Here is a 15381-nt window from a genome sequence, read left to right as displayed (position 1 = left end):
TCTTGCTATCTCGATCATTGCGCCACCTGGCGACGATTTTTTCATATGTCGCTTTCTATTCATGTATGTAATACGTGTTCCAAGTATGAGCCTAATCAGAGCACAAACACGTTTTTTTTTTTGAATATTTTGATCCATGTGCCACCTCTCGGAGTTTTATTCTTCTTATTACTTCATTGTTATCGGGTTCTGAACTATACTCCAAGTTTCAAGCTTGTAGCTTATCGGGAAGTTACTTGAATTTCAATTACAAAATTATCTTCGCTACACAGAGTCCAGCTAAATAAAACCGTTTAAAAAGAAATAAGAAATGAAAATTTCAAATTTTCGTTTGCGGCTCTTTTGTTCATAGAAAAAATCATATATGTAGAAAATGCTCGCAATGTGTTTGAATTTGAAATCAAAACAAGACAGCCTATACAATTTTTGTGATTGTAGTTGCATAAGTGTGACAAGAAAAAATTTAAATTTAGGTACAATCGATAATTGAAAACAAAAAAAAAAAAAACGCTGCTTTTATGGAGCTTTACGAATTTCTCCGAACGAATAAGACTGGTCAACATGAAAATTGCCTTCTACTCGAAACTACTGTAACGAATTTTGGGAAATTCCTGATAATTATACACCTTCTGCTAACGTTCGAATCGCTAAACTGTCGAATAAATAACTCCAATATTCAGTATTGCAATATGGTCTTTATTTAGACTTCTTTGGGAGTAGTTCACAATTATACTTCACTAAAAGCGTGTTTAAATCAAACTGCTTACTGATTCCTCAGCTTCCGCTGCTTTTATATCTCGATTGCGGCGTTCGCCCATTTCTCCTAAGGTCTAGACGGTTGTTGTGTAGCCAAATACTCATATACTATGAATTGCCGAAATATATGCATTTATAACAATATATTGCAAACTATTCCATAGTACGCTATTGAACTATACTACAAATAAACCAAAATAGCTTAGGCTTTAGTCAGTCTGAATTTGCTTGAGCAGTTGCAACATGAAATTGTTGATAGCTTCGTCGCTCGGGGCTTGAAAATCGGGGACCTAGAAATACACAACGTGAACGCTTGGGGTCTATGGTGCAAAAGGTAGCTGTAAGTCCACGTATAGCAAATGGTCAAACGGCTCATGCTAATGAATTTCCTTATCAAGCTGGTTTGTTGTTATCTGATGGTGAAAATTGGGGCTTTTGTGGTGGATATCTAATAAGCAATGAATGGGTGCTGACGGCTGCTCATTGTACTTTAATGTAAGTTTTGAATTATATGTATCTACTGTATGTTTTGAGGTGTGAGAAAATTGGCGAAAAGAAAAATTAATAAGTTAATTACCCAATAACGTACTGTCGATACGCAATCAGGTCTAGTCAATCCTTTCAATTTCAGTTCTATTAGTGGGATCGTATACTTAGGCAGCATCACTCACTTAGATCCCATTGTACGCCTGGAGATGGACAAATGTGACATTAAAGTTCATCCCGATATGGAAACTACTATAAATGATGTAGCTCTGATAAAAATTCCAGCTGTAACATATTCTGCTGCTATTAAACCGGTGTCCCTACCAAAATGTATTTTAAGCTATCCCACTTACGTTGATAAAACTGTAGTGGCTTCTGGATGGGGTCGTACCTCTGATACATCGACATCGTTTTCACCTGTTTTACAGTTTGCCAATTTGAAAGTGATCTCGAACACTGTGTTAAAAAATATGGTTCGTCTAGAATCGATACCGGAAAAATATGTACTTCCACTTTCAATCGTATTGGAGCTTGTGATGATGATTCTGGTGGCCCATTGGTCTTGGCATCTTCAAAGCTTCAAATTGGTATTATGTCTTTTCATTCACACAGAGGATGTAAAAGTGATTCACTAGCTGTACATACTCGTGTCACTTCCTACTTGGATTGGATTCGAGAAAATACGGGGCTTAGGCTTCTAAAAAATATTGACCTCAAAGTGTTTATATTCAGAGTGCTTTGCACACAGAGTATATTAACTTTGATTGGGTAACGGTTGGTTGTACAGGTATAAAGGAATCGAGATAGATATAGACTTCCATATATTAAAATCATCAGTCTCGAAAAAAAATTTGATGTCCGGCCGTCCGTCTGCCCGTTAACACGATAACTTGAGTAAATATTGAAATATCTTCACCTAATTTGGTACACGAGCTTATCTGGACCCAGAATAGATTGGTATTGAAACTGAGCGAAATCGGATGATAACCACGCCCACTTTTTATATATATAACATTTTGGAGAAAACAAAAAACCTGATTATTTAGTAAATAATACGCATAGAATGTTGAAATTTGACGTGTGGACTGATATTGAGACTCTTGATAAAAATTTGAAAAAATTTTTTAAAATGGGCGTGGCACCGCCCACTTGTGATAAAATAAATTTTACAAATATTATTAATCATAAATCAAAAATTTTTAAACCTATCGTAACAAAATTTCGGCAGAGAGGTTGCCTTTACTATAAGGAATGCTTTGAAGACAAATTAACGAAATCGGTTAAGCACCACGCCCACTTTTATATAAAAGATTTTTAAAAGGGTCGTGGACGAATAAAGTAAGCTATAACTTAACGAAAATTAGTTTTGAATCAATGATTTTTCACTTATCAAGTTTTATTGTAAGAGGAAATGGGGAGACATTCCTTCTTTAAACGGGCGGTGCCACGTGTTATGTAGAAAATAATTTATCTGAAATGAAATGTACAATTGAAGCTCACGCTGATTATATAATGTTCGGTTACACCCGAACTTAGACACATTTACTTGTTATTTATAAGATTAATTGCAAATTTAAATAAAAAACTGTCGTTGATTTCTTATTTTACAATTTTCTGGACGGAAATCATTTTTTATCAGTTAGAATCTGTTCGATCGTTTGTTATTGAATGGTGTTAAGTAAATAAAAGTCAAATAAGAAATATTTGAAACACACTCTATACATTTATAGCAGATTATTCTTCTTATTGAGAACAAAAAATCAAGCATGACAAAATCTTGTCAGTGCAACGCCATTTGTTGGAAACCGGACGCAATTTCGTAAAGTGGTATAAATCAGTTCTTTTGTAATTTTGAAAAATTGTTTGCAATTTGGTTTGGAAAAAAAGATATTTTCAAAAGTCCGAGGAAAAAAAATCGAAGTTGAAAAAAACTGAAATTGAAAAAAAAAATTTATTTAAAATTCTTAGTTCTTAAATATGAAAAACCTTCGTCTTGATCAAATGAACTCATAGCCAAAATTTGGTGATGACTGAAGTGTGGGAAATACGTTTCCATAAGGAACACACACACAAAATTTGATTTTTATATAAAGAGGTATACAGTAGTGTCGCGAAAAAGTTAACTCGCGAGAAAGTTAATCGCTTTGCTAAGTTGACTAAATTTAAGCATCCACGTCCCGCTCTAAAAAGTTAATTAAAAAGTCTATTGGTTAAATTTTCTGAGCTCATAAATTTTTTCAAATCCAACCGTTTGTTTGACGATAAAAGCAATTGCGGTATTAACCCATTTTTGTGTTATTGTCAAGGGTGGCTAGTGTTGACGTCAGCATTGACGACATTGAAAATTGGAACGATTAATAATGATGCAAATCAGATATCAGATCTTATTAATATGCGGGCGAAAATTGTGAAAAGCTAATACACAAAAGAAAAAAAAAAAAAACAAGTCTCGACTGTTTCTTTAAACCAGCTTTTACAAATTAATAAGCACCTATCGACGTGTCATACGAAAAGTGACACTTTTAACATTTTTTTTATAGGATTTCGACCTAACCTAACCTCTACTTCCATCCTTTTTCATCTCTCTAGCTCTTTTTATGCTTCTCCATCCCTTATTCACTATCTTAATCCGAGTACTAATCCCAGTCCCAGCCCAAGTCCCAGTTATGGTTCCACTCCCAGTCACAGAAGATTGTAGATATAGAAAATTTTGTCAAAAGCTATTGAAAAAACAATCTTTTAAACAGAATTTAGATTATCTTATATATGAAATTCTCGTGACACAGCGTTTGTGGTTGAACTCCTTCGAAACGGTCGATTCTAATGAAATATTGTGACCATATTGAGTGGGTTTGAGAATCGGATCTTACTATTTTGCGCTTTTTTTTATACCCCAAAATGGCAAGTTAAATTTCTTTTCTGAAAAATCGGTTACATGGAGGATATATGCTATAGTGGTCCGATTCGCTCAGTTCCGACAAATGTCTGATCGGAAACAAATACATACCCTCTCACCAAATTTCATCAAGATATATCAAATCATCTTAGATCGTCATCCTGATCATTTCGGTATACTTATTGGTGGGTCCATCTCTTCTCTTTTATGGACTAACAATTTCGTGAAAGCTAGAATAATAAAGAAAAAGTGTTTAAGTTGACTCGGCCGGGAGTTGAACTCAGGATATTCGGAGCGAAAGGCGGATAACGCTATCACCACACCACTGCGACTTGCTGCTTACATCCCACCCTCACTCAATACAACAAAACGAATACAAATAGGTTTTGATATTTCTCCGAAAAGTGCTAACACTGCACTTAATTTTTGTGTGTGCATATATGTACATGTACATAGTTATATGCTATCAAAATAATTGTCCGCTATATTCAAACCTGACATAAATATTTACAAAAAAAAAAAATGAAGAGATATTTTACGATCAGATCTTAAAATTTTGACGCAGTATCGAAAAAATTTCAATTTTATAAGTTTTTTTTCTTAGAGGCAAATTTGTACAAGGTACCATTGTCTTATTTTCAGCTGTTCTTAAATTAATATTTTCCCGAGTTCAAGTGGCTGTTAATAATTGTAGAAGTTATGTCTACATTGCAAGTTTCTTGAGTTAAGGCATTAAGATATTATTAATCTTATATTTGAATCTACATCGTCTCCACTTTTTTTCACGTTTTTATACCACTCATGAAAATGAATTGGTATATACAGTTTATCACGCGATAAGCCCATTAATATATATACCGAAATGATCAAGATTACGAGCTGAGTTAATTTAGCCATGCCCATCTGTTCGTCCGTCTGTCTGTCTGTTTGAACGCAAACTAGTCCTTAAATTTTTGAGATAAAAATAAAATATAAATAAATGTAAGGCGCGATAACCTCCGAAGAGATCTAAGGCCGAGCTTCTCTTCCAATTTGCGTCGTGCTCCTCTTGATTTTCCCTACAAATCGGCCGGACGGGACCTACATGTTTTATGCCGACTCCGCCCGGCATCTGCAGGGCAGATAAGTTTTCACTGAGAGCTTTTCATGGCAGAAATACACCCGGAGCGCTTGCCAAACACTGCCGAGGGGCGACCCTGCTTAGAAAAATTGTGTTCTAATTGAAAAACCTTATTTCTAAAATTTTGATGTTGCTTTGCCCGGGGTGTGAACCCAGGGCATACGGTCTGGTAGGCGGAGCACGCTACCATCACACCACGGTGGCCGCCAAATTTTTGAGATATCTCGATAAAATTTGGCGAGCTGGTATATTTGGGTGACCAATTAATCATTTGTCGGAACTGACAGATCGCACCACTATAACATATATCCCCCATACAACCGATTTTTCAAATAATAGGGGTTTTTGCAATTAACTTCTCTTTTTAATTGCTAGAAGACTGAAGCTTCACAGGATGTTTACATATAAGGCATACATTGATTTTTTTTTTGTAATATGTTAGATCGGTCGTATATATAATATATACCTCATACAACCGATTGTTCAGACGGGAGGTTCAACAAAATTTCTTCTTCATTTTAACCGCTAAAAGCTTCAAATTTTCCCAGATGCTCACAAATACAGCATATGTTTTTGCCTGAAAAACTCATTAACATCGATCATATATATATTATATTGTAACGAATTTACTGCAATTCCTCTTATTTGCAACCTTCTACTAACGTCCGAATCACTAAACTGTTGAATAAATAACTCCAGTATTCAATAATGCAAAATTGCCTTTATTAAAGTACTTCACAATAAATAACACTACTATTGCTCGCCAGATAGCGTCTTAAATCAAACTGATTGACGTGCCTCTACTGTGGTCGCTTTTATACTGTCCAGTTTCATCGCCGGCATATTTCTAGGCGCTTCTATTTCCAGAAATTACTAGTTAGCTATCAGCTATTAATTTCTCAGCCCTCCACAGATGCACAATTTTTATAGCTTCTCTCATAGCCCATGCGCGTGTATTTGTGAGTAATACTTGCACAATTATTGCATACTTTCAGGAGCATCTCATATATATGCATGTGGTTGTGCGTTGCTTCTCCGCTGCGTCTACGTACATATGTGTAGACATAATGATTAATTTGGTTATGTGCATACAAGTCACTGCTTAGCATCGGCTTAGAGATGATAGCATCCCTTAGTGTTGCTAAAATTCGTCACTATATATACAATACAACCGATTGGTCAGATGAAGGGTGTAAAGTAATATCTTCCTCATTTTAACAGCTAAAAGCTTGAAACTACCCAGAATGCTTACAATAAGGCATACATTTTTATCTGAAAAATCGTTAAGATCGGGCGTATATATAGTATATATCCCATAAAACTGATTGTTCAGAGTTTATGATTTTTTTTTAAATTCAACATGTTATTGTTCAGCTCCATTCATTGAAGTTATGGAACAGCTGAAGACAGTCGCTTCCTCACTTGTTTTTTTTAGTAATATAGAAAGAAATATAAAGTAAGACCACGTCACCAGTTTGAACTTTTATACATTTTTTAAACATACAAAAAGTTTGGAAAGAAACACGTATACTTTCACAAGTTTCACAAAGCAAAAACATTTCCCAGTCGTTTGAGCATTGGCAAGATACCCAGTAGGACAAGCCTTTTCTCATGGACTTTTACCATGCCAATTATAAAGTCTTTCGGGGGAGTTTTCTCAAGGAATTTAGTTTATAATGTTGGGTTTATTGAGAAAAAGTATACCCTAAAGTCTGCACTGTGTGGCACAATACCAAAAAGTGTATCCTAAAGTTCGTAGTGTGTGACTGGATGCCCTTGTTGTAAACGCAAGGGCGTGACATTTCTCAAGGTCTTTAGTTTGGAACGTGTAGCCACTTCCAAAAACAGGCCAATGCAAAATGGGCATATAAGGTATATAGACGGGGATCACCCCTGCTATGTCGGATATCAGAATTTTCATCCCTAGCGGCAGTTCTGCAAGGCTGCAGGGTTCTGAATATCCTATTTTGATTATTTTTATACTCAGTTGAGAAAAGCTTTCAGAGTATAAACATTTTGTCTCCATAATGGTAGCTTCTGATGGCAGTAACTTATCGAGATAGATCAGCGATGAGCACATATATACATTTACAAAATGGGAATGTGGTAAATCCTTTGCCATACCTGAAAAAAATTTAATTCTTAATACCGAAATGTTTTGGGATTTGAAATAGCGACTTTAGCTTTACCATTTAATACTCAATAGGTAAGTTCGAAACAAGAAGAACACAAAAATCCCTAGGCGGACACATAAACGTAGCTTAAACAAATCAATTTAGCAATATTATTGCTCACTAATCAAAAATGGTTTAGGTTATCATCACAAAACTTGGGAAACTTGTTAACCTTTTCATAGGGAACCTAAAAAAAGAACAAAATCGGTGATGCGGCAAGCGGGCGCTTTTTGTCGGCAATTTGTAGTGCATCTTTTAGTCGACAAGGTTAGACGTCGTGCCAACAGTTGGGCACATAAACACAAACACGATGTGCCAACTATTACCATCACCCCCACAGAGGTTAACGAACTCGTTAAAAAGGCCAAGTCCTCTGAATAAATAAACCAAGACGGTATAGCCATGGAAGTACTGAAACGCCTTAGCGATAACGGAGTAAGCTATCTAACGCACCTTTCCAGCATTTCGTTGCAGACCTTTATTGGAAAATAGCAAGGCTAGTTCCACTAGTAAAGCCTGGAAAACCATCTAACGAAGGTGAGTCGTATCAACCGATAGCACTCCTCTCGCCAGAAGCAAAGGCGAAACCGTCCTGTTCTTCCACTTCACTGCGAGTATTCGCTTAGCGGCCCATCAGCATGGCTTCCGCAAAATGCATAGCACTACCACCGAGCTAAACGCCATAAACACTCAGATAAATTACGGACCGAACCAGGAAAAAACCCATCATAGGAAATGCAAGTTCGTCTGCGCAGTTTTTGTTCATAAAAAAATTAGATTTCATAAAACTAAAAATTAGGAATATATAAGAAATGAAAATTTGGAAATTTTCGCTTGCGGCTTTTTTGTTCATAGAAAAATTTTATATCATAAGAAAGTAGGGTTTATAATAAACCGAGCCTGCGGCGCTGTTATCTTAAAAAATTTAAATTAAAAAAAAACAAGAAATAAAAAATTGGGTGCTTGGCGCATTTGTGCATATAAAACTAAAATTGCCAATAAATAAGCTGTAAAATTAATTGTGTGAGACGCGAAGCTTCAGTTAGCATCCAAATAGCCAAAATGTCAATAACTTATAGATAAGTAGCTAGCTGAAGATGGTGGACACGGGAGCCATCTTCTTGGTCAAATATGTTTGCGTACTTCAGGGGCAGTTGTTTTGCTTTACTCTGATATTCTTCCTATAGCCGATCGAATGATGGAATGAGATGCACCCGTATCTACAGTCAGTAAACGTTCCTTTCCATCCACAAGTCCTCCGACAGTAAAATTGCTCGACCATCTTCCAATTTGTGAGATAGAGATTATGGGGTATTGGACTTGGAGATTTACTCATCTCCTTCAGCTCTGTTGGAACTATTAGAACCGGTGCTGCAATGACGTGCAATGTGACCTGGGTTGTCGCACTTGAAACATTTCATAACTTCGGCATTTTTCTGTTGTTATCCCTTCAGTGCTTCCAAAATTGTTTCTACCCAATCTGGCCTTGCTACTTCCACACGATGAGCTTTGTATGCTGATTTACTCAATAGTGAGGCAGTTTCCTGAGTCAATGCATGTGATGCCGTTTCCACGAATGTAGGTTTTGGGTTTGCGTATGTCACTCGTTTCGTTTCAACATCCCGTATTCCATGGATAAAGCTTTGAATTTTTACACTTTCGGTGTATTCCACGGGTGCGTCGGCATTCGCCAAATGTGCAAGCCCTTCGACTTCTGACGCAAAATCCTGCAAAGTCTCATTAGATTTTTGGTAGCGGGATTGCAATTCTATTTGGTATATCTACTTCCTGCGTTCGCTTCCGTAACGTCGTTGTACAGCTTCCATCAAGGCTTCATAATCATTTCGCTATCCTTTGGGAATCGTCAGTAGGATTTATCTTCAGCATTCCAGTTGTTCGCTGCTGCGGTCTTCTCAAACTGTAGCTTAAAGATCTGGAAAGGAACAGAACCGTCGAAGGATGGTGTTTTTTACCTTTGGATTACTCGCTGAAACTGCTGGGCGATTTAGCTGCAACTCCTGACCCCCCCTCCCTTTTAAATCATCGACATCTGCCTGAAATTGAGCGATTTGTCATACCGCGCTTCCAGTTTTGATGATACCCTTGCTTCCTGTTCTGACAGCAGTCAGAATATGCGATCCTCTTGGCCTCTAAACTGCTCGGCCATATATATATTCTGTTCTTCGAGTTGTGTTTCCATCTTGAATGTAATCTGTGTCGAAATATTCGAAGCTGTGCTGACATATCGGTTGATATTTGTAATGACATTTGCTTCAGTACTGCTAGTATGGCGTTAGTGTCAATACTTGCCAATGGATACGGGGTCTCTATCTTCTCCCCCATTTTAGTCGCTGAGTCTTCCACATCTGGATGAAAAGTGTGTTCATAAACGTCGCTTCCTTCCAATTCCATAGCTTCCTTTAGTCGTGTATGTAGCTCAGAATTATTGCCAGTAATATTCAATCCACGGGCTTCAAACTCCTTTTTCAGTTGCTGGATCTTCAAATCACTTAATATGGCCATGTCCTTGTTGTCCTCTGGAATTTATTCAGCAATTCCTCTTCTGACATCAATTGTAACGAATTTTGGGGAGTTCCTGATTATTATACACCTTCTGCTAACGTTCGAGTCACTGACCTGTCGAATAAATAACTCCAATATTCAGTATTGCAAAATGGTCTTTATTTAGACTGCTTTAGGAGTAGTACAATTATACTTCACTTGGCCGCTATACTTCACAAGTAATAGCGAACTTATTACTGATTCTTCAGCTTGCGCTGCTTTTATAGTCTCGGTTACCTCGCTCGCCCGTTTCTCCGTAGGACGCTTCACGAGCACGCCTTCTAGAACAGTTGTATCTCATTCTCAGTTATTTAGCTATATACATGTATATCTGTAGTTTATGCCTTTCTTCTAGCCATATGCGTGTGTATGTGTGAGTAGCAACTTCTGGTCTTAGCTGCCGGCTACATATATGTATGTGAAATAATCTCTCATATTCAAGCCATGGAATATTCTTCATTGCCTTGTACGTACGTGTCGTTGATTGCTGTTCTTATACCCAGCTGTACTTGTACACAGGGTATTATAACTTTGATTGGATAATGGTTAGTTTTACAGGGTTAAAGGAATCGAGATAGATATAGACTTTCATATATCAAAATCATCAGTATCGAAAAAATTTGATTGAGCCATGTCCGTCCGTCCGTCCGTCTGTCCGTTAACACGATAACTTTAGTAAATATCGAGATATCTGCTTATTTGGACCCAGAATAGATTGGTATTGAAAATGAGCGAAATCGGATTATAACCAAGCCTACTTTTTATATATAGATATATAACATTTTCGAAAACACAAAAAACCTGATTATTTAGTAAATAAAACACAGAGTGTTGAAATTTGACGTGTGCACTGATATTGAAACTCTTGATAAAAAAATTTAAAATTTTTTTAAATGGGCGTGGCACCGCCCACTTGTGTTAAAATCAATTTTACAAATATTATTAATCATATATCAAAAATCGTTAAACCTATCGTAACAAAATTCGGCAGAGAGATTGCCTTTACAAAAAGGAATGCTTTGAAGAAAAATTAACGAAATCGGTTAAGGACCACACCCACTTTTATATAAATGATTTTAAAAAGGGTGGTAGCCAAAAATTATAAGTTAAATCTTACCGAAAAATAGTTTTTTACCAAAAGTATTTTGTGCCATTATAAAAAGAAATGGGAAAAAATTTAAATCTTGAAAAATTGGCGTGGTACTGCCCCCTTCATACAATGCATTTCTCATGTTTCTTTAGCCATAACGCGACGAAGAATTTATTGCCCATGTATGCCTTTTAACAGGAAATATTTTTAGTAAAAATGGATTAAATCGGTTAAATTGCCTTCTTTTATATAAAAGATTTTGTAAAAGTGCGTAGATGCAGGCAATAAGCTTTAAGCTGCATCCTTTTTGCTTCTTTTAAATGAAAATTAGTTCAGAATAGAACAATATGTATATGTATTATTGAGCAGCCTTGTAACACTATTAAGCACACAAAACTACCAACAACAGCATTTCAAGTGTACAGCTGGGTATGTAATGTTCGGCACTTCTAACCAAAAATTTACTCAAGGGTAAACGGATTGAATGAAAAAAATAATAAAAGCTTTCCGTTCTATGAAATGCTTTAATTCAAATTAGGAAGTGTTTTTATTGTTCAAATCAGGGTTGAGTCATTTTGAAATAAAACAAATCAAAATAAAAAATAAAAAACTTTCATCATTTTAAATATTTTTATTGATGAATAAAAAGTTATTTTGTCATGGATGGTTTTGGGACTCCATCGGGGTCATTCCTTAATGGTTTTGGGGACTCCCTCGGTGTCATTTGAGGGTCATTCCTGAATGGTTTTGGGGACTCCATCAAGGTCCTGCAGGCGTCATTTTGGGTTGTTCCGGGATCTTTTTGGGGACTCTCTCAGGGTTATTTGGGGGTCATTCCGGGAGAACCCCGAGGGAGTCACCAACCCCGAAAGACCCCAGTAGGATCCAGAGGGTGTCCCCGAAATTACCCCCAAAACCCACGGGAATTATTTTTTTATTTTTGCATAACTGAATAAAAATTGAAATTTATTGTTATTCCATATTTTTTAAATAAGGAATAAAAACTCAACTCTTTACTCAAAATTTACAAAAATAAGAATGACCGATTATCATCACTCAGGATATTTTGAATAACGATAAAATGTTATTCATTATTCAAAAATACTTGAATAACAAAATAACTTTTTTTTTTTTATTCAGTTGTTTGATGGGCCAATGTTTATTATGTTTGGATTCTTTTATATAAGAGCTATTAGGCCGGTGGTTTTTAAGCGAAAAACTAAGTTTTCCTTTATCCTCCTACGCGTTTCGGTACATTTTGTACCTTCCTCAGGGAGATCTGTTTTTATTAATAACATAAAACAATTATTCGCAAAAGAAACATTTTACACAACATTGAGAATTTCACTTACATTACATTCAATTAAATTAAAAAAATTTTTTCAAAACTATAAACACACATATATTCGCGCTGCATCCTTTACGTTGCTCATCTCATCACACTGTGTGCTTTTTGATTGCTGTGAAGTAAGCACAGTTGATATTGTCTACGTCCTCTTTGAAGTTTACACAGTCTTTTATTCGTTGTTGTACTCGCAAGCCCTCTAGTGTTAGCCTTGTTTTTGTTCTTCTTTCTATGTCCAATATACGCGCATTCGAAAAATCAGCTGAGTGATTGTGTATTGATAGGTGTTGCGAAAGTGCCGTAGAGGTCTTTTTGTTTCTTGCGTCTGCTTTGTGTTCGCTTATTCGTATTCCTAATGCTCTTTTTGTTGTCCCTATATAAATTTTGTTGCAGTCTTCGCCAGCTTTTCCCTTGCATTTGATTTCGTATATCACATTATGTTGTTGCTCCTTTTCGATTGTGTCTTTTGTTCGTGTAAAAATTTTATTCAGAGTGCAGTGTGGTCTGTGCGCAAATCTTACGTTGTTGTTGTTTATGATATTTCTCAAACTTTTGTTGTCCGTTAAGCCTGGTATGTATGTAATTCCTGTGTATATTATGTTATCCCGTACATTATTGTTTTGTGTATTAATATTTGAATGTTCAGTATTGTTAATTGTTGTAGTTATTAGCTTCTCAGTGACTGCATTAGGGTACCCGTTTTTGTATAGAATATTTTTTATTTTCAACTTGTTTTCATTCCTGAACTCCTGATCACTTAAATTCATAATTTTTCTTATTAGGCTTATTGCCGTGTTCTTCTTTTGGGTCCATGGATGGTTCGAGTGGTAGTTTATCATCCTCGATGACGCTATGGACTTAGAATACCAATTCGTTCTCAATTTTTCGTTTACTCTAGTGATCTCAATATCTAGGAATGCAAGTTTGTTGTCTTTTTCTTTTTCTGTGGTGAATTGGATTTTCGTGTGTTGTGAGTTTAGGGTTTTGAGTATGATTTCCACGTCCTTTTTCTTAACTATGGCTAATATATCATCTACATACTTATCTATGTATTTAATATATATGTCGTTAGATTCAAGTTCAGAGATACTGTCGTCAATAATTTTATCTAGCACTATGTCTGCTATTATGGGAGATAGGGGGTTTCCCATTGGCATTCCATAGATTTGTTGATAAATAGTGCCATCGTATCTGAAATAATTGTTGTCCCTTAGACAAAATTCAATAATTTTCTGGAACTGGGCTTTGGTTAGAGAGGTGTGCTCTTTTAGAGTTGGCCAATGTTGCATTATGTTGTGAATTGCTAGATGAATGGGGATGTTTGTGAAGAGTGATATCACGTCAAAAGATATAAGCAATTCATCATCGGCGATTTTTGTTTTCTTCAGTTTCTCTTTTACTTGGAAAGAATTTTTTACATTATATTTTTCGGAGGTTGCCTTCTTCAAAATTTGGCCTACATATTTTGCGAGATTGTAGCAAGGTACATTGACGGACGAAGAGATCGGACGGAGAGGCATGTTGTTTTTATGGACTTTTGGAAGTCCATATAATCTAGGCGCAGTAGCTGCATTGCATGTTAGCTGTATTTTTTGTTTCAAGTTAATGTTTTGTTGTTTATAGATTTCGTTAACTATTGCGTTGTTTTTCCTTTGTAACTTTTGTGTTGGGTCCTCTCGTATGGTTTTGTAAGTGTTCTTATCATTTAGCAGGGCTTCCATTTTAAGTTTGTAGTCCACAAAACCGTTAGCAACAAAACCGTTATTATGTACAAAATGGACTACAAACTTAAAATGGAAGCCCTGCTAAATGATAAGAACACTTACAAAACCATACGAGAGGACCCAACACAAAAGTTACAAAGGAAAAACAACGCAATAGTTAACGAAATCTATAAACAACAAAACATTAACTTGAAACAAAAAATACAGCTAACATGCAATGCAGCTACTGCGCCTAGATTATATGGACTTCCAAAAGTCCATAAAAACAACATGCCTCTCCGTCCGATCTCTTCGTCCGTCAATGTACCTTGCTACAATCTCGCAAAATATGTAGGCCAAATTTTGAAGAAGGCAACCTCCGAAAAATATAATGTAAAAAATTCTTTCCAAGTAAAAGAGAAACTGAAGAAAACAAAAATCGCCGATGATGAATTGCTTATATCTTTTGACGTGATATCACTCTTCACAAACATCCCCATTCATCTAGCAATTCACAACATAATGCAACATTGGCCAACTCTAAAAGAGCACACCTCTCTAACCAAAGCCCAGTTCCAGAAAATTATTGAATTTTGTCTAAGGGACAACAATTATTTCAGATACGATGGCACTATTTATCAACAAATCTATGGAATGCCAATGGGAAACCCCCTATCTCCCATAATAGCAGACATAGTGCTAGATAAAATTATTGACGACAGTATCTCTGAACTTGAATCTAACGACATATATATTAAATACATAGATAAGTATGTAGATGATATATTAGCCATAGTTAAGAAAAAGGACGTGGAAATCATACTCAAAACCCTAAACTCACAACACACGAAAATCCAATTCACCACAGAAAAAGAAAAAGACAACAAACTTGCATTCCTAGATATTGAGATCACTAGAGTAAACGAAAAATTGAGAACGAATTGGTATTCTAAGTCCATAGCGTCATCGAGGATGATAAACTACCACTCGAACCATCCATGGACCCAAAAGAAGAACACGGCAATAAGCCTAATAAGAAAAATTATGAATTTAAGTGATCAGGAGTTCAGGAATGAAAACAAGTTGAAAATAAAAATTATTCTATACAAAAACGGGTACCCTAATGCAGTCACTGAGAAGCTAATAACTACAACAATTAACAATACTGAACATTCAAATATTAATACACAAAACAATAATGTACGGGATAACATAATATACACAGGAATTACATACATACCAGGCTTAA

At 35.9% G+C, this 15381-nt stretch overlaps 1 protein-coding gene across 1 annotated transcript in view; it reads left to right on the top strand.

Annotated features, from left to right (window-relative positions):
• Nucleotides 1–1017: 1017 nt before the first annotated feature.
• Nucleotides 1018–15381, top strand: part of LOC137252717 (collagenase-like) — a 44923-nt gene continuing 30559 nt past the window's right edge. Inside the window, exons 1-4 of the mRNA XM_067788772.1 lie at nucleotides 1018–1251; nucleotides 1291–1304; nucleotides 1363–1572; nucleotides 1671–2010. Coding sequence (XP_067644873.1) covers nucleotides 1079–1251; nucleotides 1291–1304; nucleotides 1363–1572; nucleotides 1671–2010 — 737 coding nt within the window. The 5' untranslated portion in view covers nucleotides 1018–1078. The remainder of the gene's footprint in view (nucleotides 1252–1290; nucleotides 1305–1362; nucleotides 1573–1670; nucleotides 2011–15381) is intronic.

This window comes from Eurosta solidaginis, chromosome 5 (genome assembly GCF_040869045.1).
Source record: "Eurosta solidaginis isolate ZX-2024a chromosome 5, ASM4086904v1, whole genome shotgun sequence".
Lineage (NCBI taxonomy): Eukaryota > Metazoa > Arthropoda > Insecta > Diptera > Tephritidae > Eurosta > Eurosta solidaginis.
Note: the sequence above shows the minus strand (reverse complement) of the source record. Positions and strands in the feature narration are given on the sequence as shown.